Raw genomic sequence first — 22,429 nt, forward strand, 5'->3', positions numbered from 1 at the left:
TTTAACTAGGTAGGTTTGTCAAACACTAGTAAGTGTGCACGTGCAACGCACGTTTCAAATATTGATCAAGTGAGTGTGAGTTAATGTGGTATAAAACTAAAATATGTTTTGCAAATAAATAAATTAAATGGATACAAGACAGCATGTCATTTAAATTGTATTTTAAAAAGTGAGACATCACTGTAATCCAACAACCAGATGAAGAATCAGTGTGTGGCCTCAATAACCAATGTTTTTACGCAAAATGATTTCTGAGATGAATTTACACACAACTAATATGTAAGTTCCGAGCACATGCAAGAGAAGAATTGAAGTTATGCATATATCTTACCCTGTTACCATCAGATGCAAGTGGACGACCAACTTAAGATCACTTGAGCCCAGAGAGCGGAGAATATTATTTTCAGATTATGCATCATTTAGAATTGCAAAATGGACCAAAGATAAGATAATTCATACATTGGATAAATTAGCAAAAGACAGCAATGGTGTAAATAGACATGGGACATCCCAAATATACATTGGATAAAATGCAAGGTGATAATAAGATTAGATCTGGTCACTTTATTCGAAAGTAGTAAGACTAAATCTCCCAAAAGAAAAATGGTTGTTCTGCCTATAAAATATATAATGCCGCCCCAGTTAAAAAAGGTAGAATAAATGATGCCACAAGTTGCATCATCGCCCATCCTAACTGCGCTATTGTATCCATTTCAGAATGGTAAGCAAGCAAGTGTGTCGGGTAGCTACATGAGTATAAACTTTAGTGTGGTCGATGATACCAGCAACCATCAAGTCTTCGTACTACCGAACAGAAGGATTGCACGCTTGCAGCTAGAAAGAACCTCGCACGACATCATCTTTTATGCAATTCAGATTTATGCAGAAATATATGAACTTCATATTAGCAAATGAGATCTGACCTTCTCGGTAAAAATGATGTCATTGACACCGACATTCTTCGCAATCAGTTTGAATAGAAAAACCGAAATGTTCAATGGTTCAACATGATTGTTTGTGACCCACAATTGGTGGACCGTGTTGGCTGCGAGTATTAGGAGCATTGGGCAATGCCAATGTTTCTTTTACCTTATGCAACCAGGGTATCCTTGACACATCTACTTTAGCAACCAATTTGAAAAGAGTGCACACTCCACCAACAACAATACCTTCCTCAACGGCAGCTTGCGAAAAGAAGAAGCAATTCAGAAGGTTTAAGGAAGCAACAAACTAATTGCCTTATTTCTGCTTCTTTGAAAAGCAAATACAAAGTTGACAACTCGAAATGTTCAATGACAAAACATTGATTGACTCACCTAGTTACATTAGAGCATCCTCAACTCTCAACCTCTCTTTAAGTTCGGTTTATGTTCGTCCTCCCACCTATCAAGTCATGGGTTACATTTCCCATACCATCCTTCCTTCCAACAGGTTATCAAGGAAAAGAGCAGCATGTCAAGAGATAATGCCCTCCATTAATACCTGAATGACAGCGACACCACCGGCCAGCTTTGCTATCCTCTTGTTCAGTTCTCCTTCTCATAGTCTAGTTTTGCTGCCAGCAAATTAGCAATGATAACTTAGAATCAGACTTAAAGTCTACGACGCGTTCTAAGTTCGCGATAAATAAAACAACTACACAAAGAGGTCATACAAATAGATTTAAAATCAACTCCCAGGATGAAGCCTTCAAGAATTTCTAATCAAGGGAGGCATAAAGAAAAGAAAAGGAGGCATAAAGTGTATTGTAATACGAAGAAATTTCTAATCTGCATCTACTACAAAGCATGATAAAATGGAGCCTTCAAGAATTATGCTTCCAAGTCAAGGGAGGCATAGAGAAAAGAAAAGGGCCGTACCTCATTGAGATTTTCTATCTGTGCCACCCTCTTAGTCACTTCTTCCTGGGCTACATGAAACCTCTGTTATGAGTTGTGAATGACAGATAAAGCAACAACAAGGAGGTGATAGAGATATAGCAGATCAGAACCATTTTAACATAATGATAAATCTCTACAAGATTCCTTTAAATCAAAGGAGGTATTTTTTAAGCATTTTGTAAGCAGGTTTGATAGCGATCCATATACATACCAATATGCACAACCATAGGCTCGCGCCGGTGCCATGCGCTGCCTCTCGCCGGAGACCGTGGCCACCGGAGGTTCACCGTTGAGGCCGTCGCGCCTCTGCCCTTCCTCCTCTCCCTTCCATCCGTTCTTCTCTATCTCCTCACCTTCGAAGCTCTCTCTCCCCGGAAACGCAGCAGACCATGGAGGAGCTCAGCCGCCACCGCCGTCCCTCTGACTCGCCGGCGCCGCCCATCGTCGACCCGAACCGCCTGCCTTCCGCCAGATCCACGCCAGCCCCGCCGGAGTGCACGCCTTGGCCATCACCGTTCCCTGCATCGAGTTGCCGCCGCCGCCCCGCGTTGACTGCATCGCTTGCCTGCGCCTGGGCAATCGCTCTAGCCGAAGCACAATCTTTGGTTGGATGGAGGGTTGGGAAGAAGAGACAGCGCCGGAGATGGAGCAGTCTGCGCGGACATCAATTTCCTTTTTTCTGTGGGCCTTGCGTGATTGGAGGAGGGATTACAATGCGGGTGCGTGATCATAGGGAGGCCGGACCGGTAATTCGAGGGAAGGCTTTTGGATGGTGGAGTATGGTCAGTCATCGAAAATTGCCAAGTCCACACAATGAAGCTATTAGATCAGGGATGATTGTTAGATTGAGATTTGTGGGTCTAATCGTACGGTGTTTATGGTTCGTGCGGTGTTATGGGGCTAATTGTGAGGTACATCTGAGAAAATTCTTGTTTGATTGTTTAATAGTAGTATAGATATAGATATAGATATAGAAGTATAGATATAGAAATGGATGTTAAAAATTCTGGAAGAAGATGAGGAGAGGGCTGATTCTGAATCAGCCAAGAGAACTAAACCAAACATGCCAAATTCGTATTCTTCTTGGTCCCTGACATCATATTACCATTTTGCCCCTGTGGAATGGTTGGACTCAACCCGTCATTTGCGACCGCCGAAGGCCGAACACACCACACCGGAGTGTCGTGCCGCCCGTCGTTCCGTCGTGAACAGCAGGGGAAAAGCGGCGGCGTTCCTCCCAGCGGTAACGTCCCCCGTATGCTCCGCCCCTCCATTTTCTTGAGTTGAATGCGAGGTTTCTTGATTGCATAAACCCTAGTTTTGAAGTGGGGGTTCCGTTCGCTCCACGTCCCGCCGCCTCCACGCACCCGCTTGCAGATGCAGCTGCTCCTGCGCTGTGGCTCTCTCCTCCGTCTCTACGAGTACGGCTGCCAACCCCCCTTATATGCATTTGCAATTTCCTTTTGTCGATTCGGGTTCTCCGCACGCCGTAGGGCAGCAGCTTTCGATTCGGGGGGATAAAAGAAGGGGTGGAGTTCTCCCCACTAAGGAAGTGTAGATCGAAAGCAAGTTTATCGGGGGCTCAATGGTGTTTCGCAATGTGCTGCCTAGGCTTGCCGTCATGGTGCAGATGGGGCTTTAGTATTTTTGTTCTTTTTGTGAACAGCATCCAGTTAACTCCTTTTGTGATTTGTATGAATTGCCGAAGACATTGTTAGCCAGTAGTCACGATGTTTATTTAATTTTCTGTGCATTGAGGAGATTGGCATGGTCATCGTGCATATATGTGGATCTAAATGTCTCAAGAGTCACTTAAGATGTTTCTGCAATACATGGTGAAACAACTTGTTGTTTACAGGCGTAGCGGTGGGCTTCCAAGAACAAATTACAGTTGCAGAAAATTAGTGATTCCAATACTAAACGTGATGAGTGAGAGGACGCGGATTACCTATTCACGTAGAGCTGTGTCTAAGAACAGTGAGATCAAGAAAGATGAACAAACAGTCATAGAAAAGGTTAGTATTGTATATACCCATTGTGCTGACATTTGTCCTTTATACATCTCATGGTCAGAAATTCATGTATTTTTTGGAACCATAGGAAGATGACACTGAAAGCACATTGGAGATAGAGCGAATCAGAGGTGACCCTAGTATGCTCCAATCCATGACAGTGAAAGAACTCAAGGAACTCACAAGGTTCAAATTTTTCCTAGCCTCCCCTTATTGTATGTTTCTGATAATTGATTTATCCATTTAGTTTTGTATGCCATGAATTTGAAGGAGGATGGGAGTTGCTGCGAGAGGTAACAAGAAAGATTTGGTATCAGCTCTGATGGAATCTCTGGGTGAGGAAGTAATTGGTATGACTTACTTGCAGACTTCTAGTGGTACCATTGAACTAAATTCATGCTTTCTTTGTATAAACTCTACATGTACCTCAACAACCTCCTGATTCAGTTATGACTTCTGCCCTAGTAATATGAGACAATGTTCAGTTTTTCCCGAGAAATTGTATCGTAGGTAGCCAGAAGAATACAATCAGTACGTGTTAGTGTATACATCTATATAGTGTTGCAATAAGCATTTTGGCTGGATGCTAATTCTTTTTCTGCAGGTAAAGAGGGAGCATCAACCATTGAGCAGATTGGCCCATCAGAAGTACCTTCAAAAAGAAAAGGTGCCGCTTCAGTAGTGGTTGAACAAAAGCTAGAAACTTCTGAAGTTATTTCCGCAACTCCTAGCAAGAGAAGTAGAACCAAGCAGAAATCAATTAAGGGCACCACTCCGGAGGAGAACCCTGTGACTACTGTCAAGATAAATAAAACATCACACAAGAAGGAAACAGTTGTTGGTACGCTCATTGTTTCACCAGTCTTGATCATTTCTGGGCTAGAAAATTACTGCTCTCTTGGCTAACTGTGGGATTGTCTTTCACAGCCAATGGTGCTATTGCAAAGGCGGGGTTGGGTCTTAATGTGGATGGTGCAGAGCCTTGGACTGTACTTGTACACAAGAAGCCACAGGCTGAGTGGATTCCATACAATCCTAAGGTCATGAGGCCTCCACCCCTTAGCAAGGATACAAGGGCGCTAAAGATTCTATCATGGAATGTCAATGGACTGAAAGCTCTAGTAAAAAATAGGGGCTTCTCTGTTCATGAGTTAGCACAGAGGGAGGATTTTGATGTGCTATGCCTGCAAGAAACGAAAATTCAGGCAAGATATTTGTTATTACAAAATGATCTTGTAAAGATAGGACAAGCGCAGTTCTGTCTCGCAAAGCTGGCATTTGCTTTTTGTCCTCTCTGAAAATTTTGCTGTACTTCATTCACTCGAATAGTTTATCAACACATAATTGCACTGTTTTGAGCAGGAGAAAGATGTTGACGTCATCAAGGAAAGTCTACTTGAAGGGTATACCAATAGTTTCTGGACATGTAGTGTGTCAAAGCTTGGCTATTCAGGGACTGCCATAATTTCACGGGTATGGACTGCCATTCTTGCACCCTAGCACCACCAATTTTGTCAGTGCTTCATAGTTCAAAACACTTATGAATTTTCATTGGTTTCTTCTGTTGTACTGTGTTTCAAGTTCAACCAACTGCAAGGAATACTGAATGGAATTGGAATAGAAAAACAAAGTGCCCAAATGCCCCCTTATCTAGGAATCACTCCATTATACCAGTTGGTTCAGCTCTACTGATACTGATGTTTTATTGGAATCTTTAACTCCAGATTACGTGAAACTTAGAAAGGAAATGACTGAAACATAAGCGGTTAAACGCTCGAGCTATTAGTTTGCTTCATAGTTATCCTTCCATGATATTAACACATGTCACCTGATTAATCATTGTGCTGTGCTTTCTGTACTTTTTTATGGATGTTAGACAAGGAGATCCATTATATCGTTGTGCTGTTTGCACTTTTTTGTACTGCTTCAGTTGATCATAAGGACACATTAACAAGTTAGGACTGTTTATTATCAAATACAGTAACTTTGCTTAGCATGCCTCTCATATTCCGTATCGCTTCATCATGTGTCCTGCACTTTTTGTAGGTGAAACCACTTTCTATCAAGTATGGGCTTGGTGTACCAGACCATGATACAGAAGGGAGGATTGTGACGGTGGAATTTGATGATTTTTACTTGCTAACCGCTTATGTGCCGAATTCCGGTGATGGTCTCAAAAGATTGGTAATATATTGCTGTAGTTTTCATTCTGGTATGCATCACTTGAGATTCGAATCTAATCCGTGATTATATGTTACTGTGTAGACTTACAGAGTCACAGAGTGGGATCCATGCCTTGGTAACTACATGAAAGTATGCTCGCCTTGCCTTTTACTTTTATTTATATTTGAAATAGTTTTCTTATGCCTTTATACCTTTGTCTGTCACGTTTGTTCTGGAAAAAGATGAAGTTCTGACTTTCCCCATTGATTCATATTGTTATTTGTCACTGCATTGATTTCCCCCATTCCTATTCTTAGTCCTTCTGTTCATTGGACATGTTCTCCAGTACAAGCAGTTGTGGTGGATATCTATTTTATCTGTTTTCTGTGGTTGCATTTAGGGTTGGTGTGTTGTCCTGTACATTTGCACATACCAAATCTTAGTAATAGCTATAAAGTGCTTTGCTAGAACTTTGGAGGTACATGCCACAGTTGGATGTTAAGGCCCCTAAAGTTTGCATGAAAACCTAATTAGGGCTGTGGACCTTGACATTGTTCAATCCAACATATTGGGCAGCTTTCACCATGCAGTATGCGCCATATCTCCATTGTTGTCTATTTTCATTCACTTACTTTACCTTAATCGAGTTAGCACATTGGAACCTCTCTGATGTTGTGTTTCTGTGCAGTTGATATCATGTGCAAAACTACGCTGTTAGTTAAAAATGCACGATTATGTTCAAACATGATGCGGCCCTCCTTCAGTTTATCATGTTTAACTAAACCTGACGAATTTCGTATGATTATGCAGGAATTGGAAAAATCGAAACCTGTCATACTAACTGGTGATCTTAACTGTGCGCATCAGGAGATTGATATACATGATCCTGCTGTAAGTAGTCGTTAGTTTGTATCACCTACATGCTTGAATGTCTGTGGTTCAGAAAATTTACTTTATGCTTAAGTATGTGGTGTATGCGCTATTCCACTGGTGTATGACCACAAATTTCATTTTCAAATCCTTGCTTATCATGTTACTAAAATGGCTCCTCCTGGACAATTACTGAGACTTGAACCCAACATCTCAGGTGTTAAGTTAGCCACACTAACATACAAGTACATCAATGTGTAAGCACTCAGTATACCGCTCAAAGGGTGATCTATATTATGCAAAATTTCTGCATGCTATGTATTTCAGGTTGTGTTTGTTATTTCATTGTCCAAATATATGCTTGTTAGGAATACAATTATCAAGATCCTTGTAAAAAAGTAGAGCTGCTGAGAAATCCTGGCCCAAATTGTGGAAAATAACCTTTATTGTGTTGTTATTGGACATGTTTTTGGGTGGCCTGTCAGTCTGTCACCTTGTCTAGATCATGGATGTGACGGCTGGCCTGATCTGTTTTGGTACTGATATCATTTCCACTCTGACGTCCTCAAACGTTCTGTGTTACATTTTCTTGTATTTGTTACCTTTTGTCCAGGGAAATAGTAGAAGTGCCGGCTTCACAAAAGAAGAAAGGAAATCGTTCGAGACTAATTTTCTGTCCAAAGGGTTCGTGGATACGTTTCGGAAACAGCACCCTGATGTTGTTGGATATAGCTACTGGGGTTATAGGCATAATTGCCGGAAGACTAATAGAGGTATGACCTCGATGACTCGAGCCTGACCTTACCGCATAAACCGGAAACCACTCCCTTCATTGTTTATATTTACTAGCACGATCTGTTAGCAACCATTTAGGCATTTTACATTTATACCCATCTATTGTTCAGTTGACAAATTTTGCTACATGTTTGATCATCCCAATGAGCCTCACTTGTTTCGTCATGTGGGAGGAAAGTATGCTCATGGTTTTAACATGTCGTCTTTGTCTGTTGGCGGATGCGCAGGTTGGCGCCTGGATTACTTCCTCGTGTCGGAGTCCATCGCAGAAAGAGTCCACGACTCATACATCCTCCCAGACGTTTCTGCCAGTGACCACAGCCCACTCGGCCTCATACTGAAGCTCTAGGCGAGTGGCTGATCCCCGGCCCTATGTGAACTTGCAATCTAACTTCTGGGGCTGGTCTCCGGCGTTGCTTGTTCCGGTTTGCGCAGATGATTTTGCGTCAGTGAAACAGTAGGTAGTACTCTAATGGATGTTGGCTGGTGGTCATTGTACCAAATCCAGGGCTGTAGCGTTATGACTCAGCATGAGCGTTTTGGGGCAATCCCTGTCCTGGCTATGTGTTCTGACTGACCTTTCGGACTTAACATGAAACTGTTCCTCTGGTAGTCTGGGTCAGATATGCTGTGCTGTGTTGTTCGAAGCAATTTTCTCAAGACTAAAACCTGTAGAGTATAGACTACATGGTGCATATCAGATAAGTGTGGAACATGCGCTAAAACAAGAGTCTATTCAGGAAGGAGAAATCTACGGTATGAGCTAATTTGAGTACGTACAGTGGTGTTGAAGGATCGTAAACAATAGTTCCATAAAAAAATTACGGTTTCATTTCGTAAAATATAACTTTTTACGGTAGGAGATATGGTCTTCGAGTGTACCTGGATAAAAATACAATAAGAGCAACTCCAACTGGCCGACCTAAACGGACGGTGATTTTGTCCGCTTTTTCTGTTTGGATCGGCTAGGCGGACACGGACGTCTTCTTTGTGTTTGGGTCGGCGTATGGGCAAGCCCAACACTTGCCCGACCCATTTTGACGGCGCCGACAAAAAAAATATTGTGCATGCATATTTCAAATGAAAACAACTTAATTAAACATTAAAGCCGGTCAGGAAGGCCGGCGAGAGTCCACGCGTCCACATTAGCATTAAAAGAAATTAGAAACAACCTAACTACGAGGCAGCGCGCTGCCCAGCGCGCCCTAGGCAACATCCTCGGGGTGGGTGAGGTCGATGAGCGTCGGCGCAGGGCCGGCCCAGGGGAACGCCGTGTTCCAGGCGGTGGCGATGTAGGCCGCGGGCAGCTGTTCCGGCGGGGGCAGTGCCGGCACGTGGGGCTGTTCCGGCCCGGGCAGTGCCGGGCGGGGGACTGTGCGGCCGCCTGTGCAGTCGCGGCTTGGCGCGCCTCCTCCTCGAGGTCACGCTCGAGCATGTCCTCGTACTTGCCGCGACGGCGCTCCTCGGTGAGCCATCGCTGGCGTCACTTCTCGAGGTACGCCGCCTCCTGCGCCGGGGTCGCCCTTATCCAAACCCGTGGCGCGGACACCCACTCGCGCACCACTCCCGTCCAGGAGAAGCGCGTGACGGGCTCCGGCTCGGGCTCGGGCTGTGCGGCCGCCTGTGCAGCCGCGGCTTGCGCGCCTCCTCCTCGAGGTCACGCTCGAGCATGTCCTCGTACTTGTCGCGATGGCGCTCCTCGGTGAGCCATCGCTGGCGTCACATCTCGAGGTACGCCGCCTCCTGCGCCGGGGTCGCCCCTATCCAAACCGGTGGCACGGACACCCACTCGCGCACCACTCCCGTCTAGGAGAAGCGCGTGATGGGCTTCGGCTGCGGCTCCGGGTCGGCCTTGACGAGCCGTCGGGGAGGGGACGGCGGGGCCACCGGCGACACCACGCAATCACCGGCCGCGGAGAGGGCGAGGGCCTGCGCCATGGCCGCCTCGTAGCGAGCCTCCTCTTCCTCCACCGTCTCCACCCTGCGCCGCTCGACCTCCTCGCTCTCGCGGTAGACCGCCGCAAGGGCCGCCTGGTCTTCCTCCTGGAAGATGAGCGGGGGCGGCGGCATGCTGCGGTCGACCTCCCGCATGCCGCGTCGCCTCGCCTCCTCGTGCTTGAAGGCGAACCACCTCGCCTAGTTAGGCGAGTCGGTGGCGCAGGCGGCGTCAACATTGCCCACCGGCGCCGCACCTCCTCCGCGTGCGCCCTAGCCGACCGCGGCGCCGCCGGCACTGGGATCCTCTCTGGATCCAGGTGCCAGTCGTGCGGCAGGGTGACGTCGGGGTATGGCAGAGGCACGCGGTGCTGCAAGTGCCACTCCGCCTGGTGCACTGGCACGCTCACTCGCACCCTCTGTCGGTGAGCCGGCGCCGGCGGAGGCGGTACGAACTCCGAGGGGAAAGGGACGGTGGGGGCCTTGCCCTTGGACTTGCTGTTGCCGGCGCCGGAGAAGATCTCCATTTGGCTAGGGTTGGCTAGGGTTTTTGCTAGGGTTTGCCGGCGACGGGGGAGCGAGCTTGCCTAGATGTGGACGGCCGCGCCGCACGGTCTGCTTAAAAAAGAGCGATCGCCGTCACTGACGCGTGGGTCCGTGGTCATAAATTAAGCTGACCGCGTGGGCAGCGGGTAGTTGGACGACCGCCAGATGGGGACGCGGCGGACAGCGAGAAGACGCGCGTGGCGTCCGTTCGACGTCCGCGCCGACGCATTTGGACCGTAAATGCGTCGGCGTGGGCACGGAGCAGACGTGATTTGAGTTTGGGTCGACGCGTTGGGCCATCACTTTTGTCCGCGTCGACTCAAACAGACGCGGACGGACAAAATGAGTCGCTCCATTAAAGTTTCTTTAAGAGTAGCATAGTACCAAATTCTAGCTGTGTGAAGATCTGGCTAGGCATCTTTGACGCCGTCCATCAACGCGAACGTGTTTGCGGACTGCGATAGCCGAGCTGGCCATCCAAACCGGTGCATCAAATGTCCGCTCTGGCCCAGCCTCTTCTATTTGACATGCATATGTAGATCAATAACAGTTTAGCATATGTAAATGTATGTTTGCAGCATATGTAAATATAAGTGCAAACATATACAATCACACCCTAAAAGCGCCGCCGGATGTTCACAAGTTTTTTACATGCGTCTAATCCTAAAAATTGTTAGTCCCACTATCCATGCAAAAAATTCTCATCTTTTTGCCTCCTAAACGGGTTGTTCCTGCCAAATTCTTCACTGTGCAACTGGCTCCTCCAAATCGGCCGTCAAACACTTCAACATCCTAGCATGATAGGCTTGCACGATCTTCACCGCATCAGGATCCAAGTTCGACATCTTCATGGTCAACATCTTGCGAAGGACGGCTCCTCCTTGGGCTTCATCACGGCCGTGGACGATGAAATGGGTGGGAACTGGGGTGGGTGGCGGCGACGATCGGAAGGAGACAATGGGAAAAGGGCGGGCTTTTCACGCGAAAAATAGTGTGGAATTGTCCAAATGCGAGGGCTTCGTCTCGGTTTTGGCTGGGCCAAGGTGTCGGACGCCTACGTGGCGGTTGTCCGGATGTCTTCAACGCTTCCCCCAGCTTAGCTCTCGGTTTACGGGAATTCAAACATGCGGACTGGTCTGCGGACATTTGATGCACGGCGTTGGATGACACAAAGTGTCTAAATGTTTAGTGGCGTTTTGATGGATGGTGTTGGAGGTGCCCTTATAGTTAGAGACAGATAAGCACCATCATGCCAGCCCCTAGCCACCATCAATGATCTCCTTCATGCCGCCGCTTCGGTCCTCGTCCTCTCCCATGTCTGGCGGCAAAGAGGAGTAAGACCCATTCATCTCGTTTTTCTTTTTCTTAAGTTCTTCTTGACGCCCTCACAAGGTGGTGGCATCCGATTCGGCGTTAATGAAGGGTCTGTGAGATTTTGTGTCGCTATATCTATTGGTTCTCTCCGGATCTGGCAGTTGATGAGTCTATCAAAAAGAACAGTTAGTCGGTTACTGGTGCAATGACTTCAACATCGTCTTCTTGTTGGTCTGCAATATGATCTGGTTTCTCCAACTCTCTAGACCGGTGGTAACAGAGTGCAAGCCTCCACTTTGGGTGATGCTCCAATCTACGCCTCTTCAACAGTTTTTAGATATGGTCTCAAAGTATATTATGATCTTTAAAGCCTGATATGACAAGGACGTTTGCATGTCCCTTTTCTTTATTGTTGATTTAGTGTGATTTCTAATTTCTAACGGGACAACATATAAACGGAGTAAGAAAAATACTAGCACCTCTGATCCATACCACTTGTCGCAACTTTAGTATGTATAATTTTATGTTTTTTACGGGTCGTTCTGTGTCTAATTGTCTTTTCAATGTATAGAATTGACTAGTGTTTTTCATAGCAATTATGGAATAATAACATACCTTTGGGTGTATTTTTCTTTCAAAAGAAAAAAGCTGAGCTTGCATACAAACTTCACTGGACTGACTGATAAATTAATTCTAAATCCCGAGCGCATCATACAGAGGATTTCGAATCTTTATGCTGTAAAAATTGTTTTTCGGACGGTTGATCTTGGGGACACGTGTACGCACGGTTCCTTTTTTTCTGAAATAATTATTGCTTAGGCGAGAAGTTTACTTCGTCCCTGGAAAGCCAAGTTACCGACTCACAGCTCACAGGGTCGGCGCTCGCCAAGTCCAATATAAGTGAGTTTAGCATGCCCAAAGGGGGAGGAAAGGTGTTAAACCCAGGGATCGTCTTCTCCCTCTTCTCTCCCCCCGTCCTCCTCCTGCGAACCCGGCGGCGTCATCTGCTAACCCTCGCCAGGACGGCGGCGCTCCGTGCCACTTCTCGCCGACTGTATGCACCCCCGTCCCCCGCCCCCTCCCTCCCCTCTCTCTCCTCACGAGCGAGCGCGTCCTCGTGTATTTCTCCCCGGGATTTTGCTTGGGGTTGGGGTGAAATAAACGCGTCCGCTGGCTTGTAGTCGTGTTCGTCGATTTGCTTTTAAGTAGAGGTGGTTGTCCACCGCGGAATCAGGCGCACATTGGATCGGCGGGGTCGTCTCTCCGCGCGCGTGTTCGTGATGTTGTTGCGGGTTTTTTTGTCGGGTATTCCTCGGCGGAATTTCCGTGGCTTCTGCAAGGAGAAGCATGGCGCTGGATTCGTTTATTTTCGACCGTCTATGGCGCTGGATTTGTAATACGTGAATGCTTATAGCCAGGCTTAATTGATTTTTCTTTGAAGTAGAAGTGGTTTCCTGCGTGTGCAAAACGATGTGGACAGTCGAATCGTGCTAATTTCGGATCCGGGATTTGGGAAACAATTCGGAGGAAACTCCTCCCTAGGGTTTACCCCGGCCCAAGGAGGCAACTCCCCCGATGCATAGTTTCGATCAGGCCTTGTTCTTATTTGGGACTGAATGCAGCTGAATACTTCTGGTCTACTCTAGGTAGGAAATCATGTTTCTGATTAGTTCTCATATTTTCTTATTTAGTTTATTTACCGGGGATTAGTTCGTTTATTTTATAAATGGTGCTTTTGGTTCAGATTATTGTAAGGCAGAAGATCCTTCTTCAAGGAATTATCGTTCTTCACATGACTGTAGCCTGACCTTTGATAATAGAACATTGCTTCTATGATCAAATATCACCTTCATTCTTGCATAACTACTAATTTGTTCTCTTTCAGAAAACTACCTAGTCTGTTCATGTTCTTGTATTGTTCAGACGTCCTGTTTTGTACTGATGGCTGCATGCACAGTTTTTGGAATCAGGCAAAGATGACGAGCAAGCAGGAGCCCTGGACTCGACTTTCCCACAGTACGAAGTTACCAGGATGGGTCGCGTACAATCCAAGGACCATGAGGCCTCCACCATTGAGCGGCGACACCAAGCAAATGAAGATTCTATCCTGGAATGTCAATGGGCTGAGAAATATTGTACAGTCAGGAGGTTTCTCTTCTGCATTGGCTCAGAGGGAGAATTTTGATGTGTTGTGTCTTCAAGAGACACATTTGAAGGCAAGTTCTCTTGTTTCCACCAGTTCAGTTTCACCTTACAGCGCTCCCTTAGGTCCTAGGTTATGCCACCTGACATGGTTGGTTTCAGGTATTCCAGTTGATGAATGTGTTTTTGTTCTGTTTTCAGGAGGGTGATGTTAAAGATTTCATGAACCTGATACCTGGGTATGAGTATAATTATTGGTCATGCAGTGTCGCGAGGCTTGACTATTCAGGGACTGGAGTAATTTCACGGGTATGGTATTTTTTTCGGTTAATGCTCAAGACTCATTTCACTCTGCATGCTTAATAGACATAGCATATCATTTGGTTTTGACTTGTGCCTTGCATTGCCCTCACAGGTAAAACCAATCTCTGTCCAATATGGAATTGGCATAGCTGAACATGATCAGGAGGGCAGGGTTATTACTTTGGAGTTTGAGAACTTTTACTTGGTGAATGCTTATGTCCCAAATTCTGGCCGTGGTTTACGTAGACTGGTATGACTGATCTTCCATTCCATTATTATTTCTGCTTTATGTTTTACTGCCATTGCTAATTTCCTTTTTCTTTCATTTGATCTTCAGGTTTACAGGGTTGATAGCTGGGATCCATCTTTCGCCGACTTTGTAGAAGTGCGTTCACTTTGCTAGCTTTCTGGTGTCATTTTTTGTTATATCTGTTGATCATATTTTGCATATTCAATATGTTTGTTATTCTATTGTTCTAAGTGCACATGAGGGATATTATTGTTGTTCTTATCTGCACTTTACCACAACTTCTGACCCCCATCTCCATCTTTTGTGATCTTTGAAAAGGTAGCTTTGCAACGCAAACTAACGTTAACCTTGTGTCTGTAGAAACTGGAAAGTTTCAAGCCAGTAATTGTTTGTGGTGATCTCAACTGTGCTCGTCAGAGTATTGACATTCACAATCCTCCAGTAAGTTCTCTTTCATCCCTGAAAGTTGCCATCTAAAAAATTCTATCCTTGTGCTTATACATTATAGTGTTGTCATTGCCCTTGTCTTCGTAAATATTAATAGTCTATTGAATACAAATGGCTTTGATAATTTTCATGGTTTTCACACATTATCCACCCATGAGAATTTCAAGTTTCAACTCTTTAGATGCATGTGTTTATAGTTTACTGCTGTATTGGAACTGATATTTCTGCATTTGGCTGCTCTATCATACCTTTATTGAGCTTCAACTCTCTAGATGTATGTGTTGCAGAATTGCCTCATTATGAAACTTTCCACGTTATCTTTCTTTTTTCTGTGATATGGAACATAACTCTTTTTGAACATGTATGGTTGCACATGAAGCTTACAGAAAGTAGAAAAAATGGTCCAGGCTGTGTATCGGTTTTCTGAACATATTATTTTCCGAGCAACATTGATAATCTCCAACTTGCCATGATTTAGAATCAGATGAGAACGTGAATGCTCTAAATTAAGTCCATGACTAATCCATATAGGGAGATCTGGAGAATCAGTAAATATTGATGGTTCAGTTAAAACTGAAAGTGACTATAAAAAAATACTCAGTTTCCAATATTGTTATAACAATCAATAAAAAATGTTTAGAGTTGCTGTTTGCACTACAGTTGCATCTCATGAGCATGGAACAGTTTAGGTTGTTCCAAAATTCTCTTATCATTACACAAGTTCCCTTTTTATTTCAATAGTCCATTGATGTAGTCTGGGCAGCTCCTTATTCAACACTGTTTTTCAGGCCAAAACTGAAGATGCAGGTTTCACAGAAGAAGAGAGGGAATCATTCCAGATAAACTTTGATATGAGAGGCTTCGTTGATACCTTCAGAAAGCAGCATCCCAAGGCTGTGGGTTACACCTTCTGGGGTGAAAATCAGCGGCGTAACGACAAAGGTACATCACTATCTTGGTGGATAAATTAATTACATAAACGAGGCAGTCTTGCATTTGCTTTCTGATTTCTGTTACCCTGGTACCAAGAAGGTATCACTGCATGCATGTCCTGAGAATCTTAGCATCTGTGAAACTAGCTATTCAATCATCCTCGAGTGAGGGATATTTCTCTGTACATTGAAATACAATAGGAAAGCAAAGAGCTTATATCAGTGGTTTATATATTTTCCAGAATTGAAGTATCTACCTTTCCCAAAATGATAGAAAAATTAAGGTTTTGTAATCTATCTAGAAAAAATAATGGTCAAAAGACTTGAGTTACAGCCCATGTATATTTGCGAAAACAAGAAACCTGATTCTTACTTTAAAAAAAAGTAGCAGAACTAAATGATTGTTTCTTTTTATCTTCTGTCAAAATGGAAGCTGAAGTCGTTATCCACTGAACAGGTTGGCGGCTGGATTACTTTCTTGCGTCAGGATCCATCATCGACAGGGTTCATGATTCGTACATCCTCCCGGACGTGACATCCAGCGACCACAGTCCAATTGGCCTTGTGCTCAAGCTCTAGCCTCTAGGCACCCTCAGTTGCTGGGGAAATGCTTCGTCAGGCTGAATCGTTTGCATAGTCAGTTTTTCCGTGGATTTTTTCTACTTAAAGGATCTACCTAGAGTAGTCTGTCAATGTTCTGCAGAGGTCTTGCGTATTTGTTATCTTAAGGCCTGTTCGGAGGCCCTCTGCTCCTCGACTCTGCTCACGGAGCTGCCGGGACCGTAGTTGAGAATTACGGAGCGGACGAATCGGTACTCCGCAGATCTTTCTATTTTGCGGAGCTGGTCGAGTGCCGAACGGGTTCTTACTATGTCATGTGCTCATTAAACTTTTGCAATGTGAATGGATTCTAAACCGGAGGTTGCTTCTACAACTGGGTTTCTCTCCACTAAGCCCGCTGTTAGAACTTTCTGATGGCTTTGTCATGTGCTTCCTTTTTGCTTTTGTTTGTTCGTTAGTTTGCTTGAGCCTCCAGGGAGGTGACTTTGCCATGTTTTTAAGCCCGCTGTCAGAACTTTCTGATGACTTGCCATGTTTTTTACAATCGAGCAGGACGCTTCTCAGCTGCTGAGAGACATAATTAACCTGATTTCAAGCATCGGGAGCAACCGGCACTACTGCACTCGGGCGTCTATTTGACTAAAAAGATTACTACTACCCCTGTTCCTAAATGCAAATGTTTTGAATGTTTCAATATGAACTACATATGGACTGAAATAAATGAATAAACACTAAGACGTGTCTATAATAAGACTATACATTTTTATATTTGAACATCTTATATTTGAGAACGAAGGAAATACTAAATAAACTTGACTATTTTGAATACTCTGGTTGTTAAGGAAGTTCAGTGCTGTCCATTCCTATGTAAGAGCATCTATAGCCAGATACAACAAATCTGATCCCTCAAAACGCCCCCGGGCGCATGCATTCAGGCGCGTCCGTGGGAAGTGACCAGTCAGACCTCAAATTAACGTTTCCACAACTGGATACCTTAACTATGAGGCCTCTAATCCGTTTAATTACATGCAACGTGATACCTAATAGAAACGGAGCTCGTCCGGCTCTGCCATGCCCATGTGTGGCGGCCGGCTACGGCCCTCGAAGTGTTGCTCCGGTCGCTGGCGACATAGAATAGGACAAGAGACACGGATCGGCTCACGGGACTCGAGGCGCTGCCATCTCTCATGCCCTACTCCTCGCCAGAGTCCCTCGTCTGCACGTCGCCGGTGGATGTAAGGTTGATGATGGATCCTTCGTGGTCGGAGGCCGGCACGTCCACCACGACAAGGTTTCGTTGCTGGGGGTTGCAGGCCGGTCGGATTGGTGCCGAAGAGTGTGACTCCACCTCGCCACGCCATGTTAACCTCTAACGCAAACAGGCCACAGAGGGCCTCCGACTCGGCGCACAAACATAAGGGGCTGCGCGTCCGCTACGATTTTCGAACGCCAGACGGAGCGCACCGCTTCCGGAGAGTGAACGGTGGCGCGCCTTGCGTCGGATCTAAGTGCCATTTGGGCGTACGCTATGAATTCTCGCCAGATCGAGTCGTCCCGTTGTTGGGCGTTCTCCTCGCGGGCGCGGCGAAGCATGATGAGGACGACCATCTCCTCCTCCGGCCCGACTAGGATGAGATGGTGGCGAAGGACTTGGGTCCGCTGCCCGCCATCCTGGAGAAGGCCGGAGATCGCCGAAAGTGAGCTTGGGGGCAGAGGAGAAGGGAGTTGTTAGGGCAACCAGATGAAGTCAAATATATCAAATATATATGGGATCAGGGTGGGCTGAATCCGACGTGGCAGATGCGTCGGGTCTCCCCATATCCGCTCTAGATTTGGATTAGATGTGAGGAATGCCGGTCAGTCACTTTTTTTTAACTGGTCCGTCCACCCAGGCGTTTTAGTCAAGTATGAGGCCCGGCTGTAGATGCTAAGTGTGACAGAGTTGTTTTAAACCTCACTTTGTGCACATAAACAAAGTATCTTGAAATATGCAGATCAAATTCACGGTAATTAATCTCTTATACTCCCTCCGTTCACTTCTGTAAGACCTTTTAGACATTTAAGACAGCAACTAAAACAGTTTAATTTCAGCTGTCCTAAACGACTTACAAAAGTGAACAGAGGAAGTACAAGAGATTGTTGTTTATAAGAGTATTAGATTCGGAGCGATAAAACACGCTGAAATTAAGAGTTGACAACGCCGGTGCTGCAATACAGCCAGTAAACAGAACTAGGCTCAAAACATATGTACACAAGGCGCAAATCACTGTGACAAAACAGTTACTATCTACAAGAACGTCACATAACCTACAGGGGTCCTTCCGCATTTACCAACGCAAAATGGCACCTCCAAAACGGCCAAATGGTCTTCATCATCCTTCTCACATTGCCAGTGACTGGTTGGAATAACCAGGCTGCTCATAAGAGTACTGCATGCCATCTCTCACTCGGCAGTGCCTCCAGCCATTATTCGCGCCGCCATGCTCGTCGGCCTGGTACTTGGATTTCATGGCCTTTGAGCTGATGGGACCCCCTCGGTCTCTGTTCCTGCTGTTCCGCCTGCCCGACTGGCTGTTTCGCCGTCTCCAGTGCCCGTCTGAGCTGCCCTGAGCCTGGTTGTCAGACACACAGTAGCTATCTTTCTGGTCGCCCCATGAATCTGTCTGAATAGCTGGGGAGCCCCAGCCATAGTCATGGTTCCATGGGTCACCACTATTCATGCCCCAATTGGATGTGCAGGGCATGATCGGCGCCGCCCAGCCGCTTGTCTGACCTTGCTGTTCCACATAAGTGTCCCAGTTTCCTGAGCTTTGCTGAACAAATGTTTCAGCAGGCTGACTGACATAACTGTCCCAGTTCCCCGAGCTTTGCTTGCAATTTGCTTCAAGGAGCTGTTGTTCCACATGATTATCCCAGTTCACAGAGCATTGCTGACCGATAGTGTTGGTTGTGTCCCCATCACCCCATCCCGTGGCTGGAACTGGCTTGTCTGCAAAAATGAAGGAGTCCCAGCAATCTGGGGCGGTGTTGTCCCTTCTAGGAGCACGGCGCCGTGACCTCTCCAGATCAGCAACCAACTCAGGATCGATATATTCATCTGGGTTGACCACATCAATGTACATGTCTGGGTCAGGCAATGGGATGTAACAAGGTTGACCATGATATGCAGCACAGAAACGGTCCTTGGCATCTTTGAAAGCCTCGAATGCACCTGAATCATCCCAGTCAACAATATTCGTGTACAATGACATCAGTTTCTTGGCCTCACATAGCTTACCCCAGGGTATAGAACAAGCATCAATGCAAAATTTCTTCTCCCATAGTGGAACAGACACATTTCCACCACCTGAAAGTCAAACACAAACCATGCTTTATGAGTACAAGGAACTAATCTCTGATGTATAGAAAACACAACTTCTATTTGTTCCAAAGAACACTGATCAGAAAAGGAACACAACGAAATAGAGCAGCTAAAATTATAAATGAGCAGCCAAAAGGATAAGGGACCAACTAACAATGATGAAAATACAAAGTAGTAGTTTATGCACACAAATAAAGTAACCATGGTGCTTTAACTTATAAATGTTGAACTTATAAATGTTGATAGAAGGGCATGAAGCTGTGCAAGTTTGGAAAATGTCAATTAACAAGATATTTAGTACTAAAATGTGAGAAGCGAGAAGGCACTGCCAAATTTCTCACAGAGCAGGTTCAGCTTAGTTGCAAGAACTTTTTAGCATCCCGTGCATGTTCTAACATAGTCTCATGTTCATATATTCAGAAATTTCAGTATGTCGCAGGAAAGACAAATTCCAAAAACATGAGGGGATTAGGGCATCTTCATTTGCGTAGGGCATATAAAATAAGAAAGAAGCTTAGCGCTTTCTAACCCAACGGCAAGCGCTAACGAGGGGTGCTAATTAATCGCAGACAAAAACAACAAAGCCTTTAGTCCCAAACAAGTTGGGGTAGGCTAATTAATCACAGAACTAGCAGAAAAACCGATTGCTACATGCATGGCTGCGGAAAAATAAGGCAAAGCGCCCGCCTCCAGCTTTTGCGTAGCTGCCAGGGTAGACGCTAGGATTTTGTAGTCTAACTGCCGATCAAGCAGGATATTTATCCTAGCGCCCTGGCCTAGCGCCTGGCGTTGTAGATGCCCTTAGGGCATCTCCATTGCTGGGCGCCTACGTAGACGCTTATGAATAAAAAGATAATTCTCAGAAAATAGGAAAGAAGCTTAGCGTTTTCTGACCCAACGGCAAGCGCTAATGAGGGGTGCTAATTAATCGCAGAACTAGTAGAAAAACCAATCGCTACATGCATGGCTGTGGGGAAAAAAGGCAAAGCGCCCGCCTCCAGCTTTTGCGTCGCTACCAGGTTAGACGCTAGGATTTTGTAGTCTAACTGCCGATCGGACAGGATATTTATCCTATCGTCCAGGCCTAGCGCCCGGCATTGTAGATGCCCTTATAGGATACCAAATAACTCATTACAAACAAAGAGAACTTCCAAAGAGCTCATCCAGTGTTGTACACAGAAACATCATATTAAACTCTTTACTTGAGCACTGGCAGAGCACTTGAATGGGATGATGAGTGGTTGAACCCTATCTATTTTTACAAGACTTAAAATGTTGAGCAGTCATTAGTATCACTGAAACATAATTCTCCTGTTTAGCAAAATATGATATCATATCAGCATTCTTGCAAAACTGCAAAGAACACTCACACAGATAATTCTTCTAAACAATTCGCATTGAAAGATCAGAGCTCCGTTGAACATGTAATGATCAAGCGATGTGTTAAACTCGACAGTTTCACAATGCAGACCAAAGTTACTAACTAGGGGTTCAAATATACGCCTAAACACAAACAAATAGTTGACGCATAAACATTTGTTAAACATTAGCTCTACAATTTCTTAGATGCGGATTCATATTTTCATCAATCCAAGCTAAGCAAATGCACAAGCATCATTAGACCCATGAAGCAAGCAGTAAACCAGCATAAGTATCCACGCACGTCATTTTCCTTGCAGTGTCGGCGCATACTACTACTTGCATGATGTTACTACCCACATGCCGACCGAATTTTACCCAAAATGTCAGTTACCGCGTCTCGACACTGCAAGGAAGACACGGATCGTGAAAGGGAGAGTGTAGCCTACTCCCTGCGCATTCTTCTAGATTTCCAACTCAGGAAAGGAAAGGGGAAAACGACGCGACCCCTCCAAGCCAAACGGCAAGCGCGGAAACAGACAAGGCTGCGAACAAGACGAGGACGGATCAGGAGACGCACCGTGAGCCTGGGAACGCGGAGGCCTCCAGCACCTGCCGGCCTCGGCCGCCGCCCTGTCCCAGTCCCTGTAGCCGGACCGCCTCTCCGCCATGGACGAACCGCCGGAGAACCGGGACGCCCCGCTCGCCAAGCCGGGAGCTTTCCGCCCTCGGCCCTAGATACCACCACCGGGGCACGCGGCGAGGCGCCCTCGGCCCTCGGGGACCCGTCGATTGGACGGGCCGCCCCCGCGCGCCGGAATCGTGGCAGCGAGGGGCGGAGGCGATCCGGGAGCCCCGAACGGCGCGCGCTCGATCGAGCTGGATGCTAGGGCCGGCGGTGGTGAGCCGATTGGGCGGCGAGAGCGACGCGGCCGCGGGGACCGGGGAGGCGATCGAGATGCGGGCGGTGGCGGGGCGGTTTGGGTGCGGGTGCCGCCGTTGGTTTCGCGGCCGGAGGGGACGGGAGGGTGAGGGGGCGGATTAGAAATAAGGAATTCGTGTGCGTGTGCGCTTTGCCGGTTCGGATGCGTGTCAGAGACGAAGACGGGTGTTGTATGCCACGAGCGCGCGGACAAAACCGACCAAATATGACACGGTCTAAAATTTCGTACTCCACTCTGACTCTTTTGCCCATGTCTCTAGTCTCAACTTGGCTATGTCGGATGTCTCATCAAAAAGAAAAAAGAAAAACTACGTCGGCAACATTACTTTGGCGTTGCAAGAGAAAAAGGCTAGAGTTGGATCATACTCCCTCCGTTTTAAAATAGATAACTTAACTTTATATTAACTTCTTGCGATCGACATCCGTCACTCCACATGATATCATGTTTTTAAGAACACGCAAACCGTGTATCATATTTTTTATAAAAGAAAGCAAAAAAATTACAAAGAAGGTATACCACAATGAATTCAAAGTAGCTAGCCATCTTCACATCGAGGATAACAAGAACTACTCCCTCACAAAACTATCTAAGCACACTGCATTCGTAGCCCTTCAT

At 46.0% G+C, this 22,429-nt stretch overlaps 3 protein-coding genes across 7 annotated transcripts; 2 read left to right on the forward strand and 1 right to left on the reverse strand.

Annotated features, from left to right (window-relative positions):
• Positions 1-2,986: 2,986 nt before the first annotated feature.
• LOC123062317 (DNA-(apurinic or apyrimidinic site) endonuclease, chloroplastic) lies at positions 2,987-8,332 on the forward strand. 5 transcript variants are annotated; one of them, XM_044485776.1, is made up of 13 exons: positions 3,006-3,123; positions 3,199-3,301; positions 3,739-3,895; positions 3,981-4,078; positions 4,163-4,227; positions 4,497-4,733; positions 4,820-5,097; positions 5,255-5,365; positions 5,939-6,076; positions 6,158-6,205; positions 6,866-6,946; positions 7,539-7,698; positions 7,948-8,332. In XM_044485776.1, the coding sequence occupies exons 2-13, from the start codon at positions 3,258-3,260 to the stop codon at positions 8,067-8,069; spliced, it is 1,539 nt and encodes a 512-aa protein (XP_044341711.1). In that variant the 5' UTR covers positions 3,006-3,123; positions 3,199-3,257; the 3' UTR covers positions 8,070-8,332. The 5 variants fall into 5 exon arrangements, with proteins under 5 accessions (XP_044341712.1, XP_044341711.1, XP_044341709.1 ...); XM_044485774.1 differs by having other exon boundaries at positions 3,008-3,123; positions 4,163-4,242; XM_044485775.1 differs by having other exon boundaries at positions 3,107-3,123; positions 3,207-3,301; positions 4,163-4,242.
• A 4,079-nt stretch (positions 8,333-12,411) lies between these two features.
• Positions 12,412-16,542, forward strand: LOC123062318 (DNA-(apurinic or apyrimidinic site) endonuclease, chloroplastic). The gene is made up of 8 exons (XM_044485780.1): positions 12,412-12,569; positions 13,473-13,731; positions 13,859-13,966; positions 14,073-14,210; positions 14,298-14,345; positions 14,571-14,651; positions 15,446-15,599; positions 16,047-16,542. Exons 1-8 carry the CDS (start codon positions 12,427-12,429, stop codon positions 16,166-16,168), a joined length of 1,053 nt encoding a protein of 350 aa, XP_044341715.1. The 5' UTR covers positions 12,412-12,426; the 3' UTR covers positions 16,169-16,542.
• Positions 16,543-18,309: 1,767 nt separating this feature from the next.
• On the reverse strand, positions 18,310-21,960 carry LOC123062319 (uncharacterized). The gene is made up of 2 exons (XM_044485781.1): positions 21,451-21,960; positions 18,310-19,496 (listed from the first exon to the last, which is right to left on the reverse strand). The coding sequence occupies exons 1-2, from the start codon at positions 21,539-21,541 to the stop codon at positions 18,532-18,534; spliced, it is 1,056 nt and encodes a 351-aa protein (XP_044341716.1). The 5' UTR covers positions 21,542-21,960; the 3' UTR covers positions 18,310-18,531.
• Between the last annotated feature and the right edge of the window lie 469 nt (positions 21,961-22,429).

The sequence above is a fragment of the Triticum aestivum genome, chromosome 3A (genome assembly GCF_018294505.1).
Source record: "Triticum aestivum cultivar Chinese Spring chromosome 3A, IWGSC CS RefSeq v2.1, whole genome shotgun sequence".
NCBI classification, from domain to species: Eukaryota; Viridiplantae; Streptophyta; class Magnoliopsida; order Poales; family Poaceae; genus Triticum; species Triticum aestivum.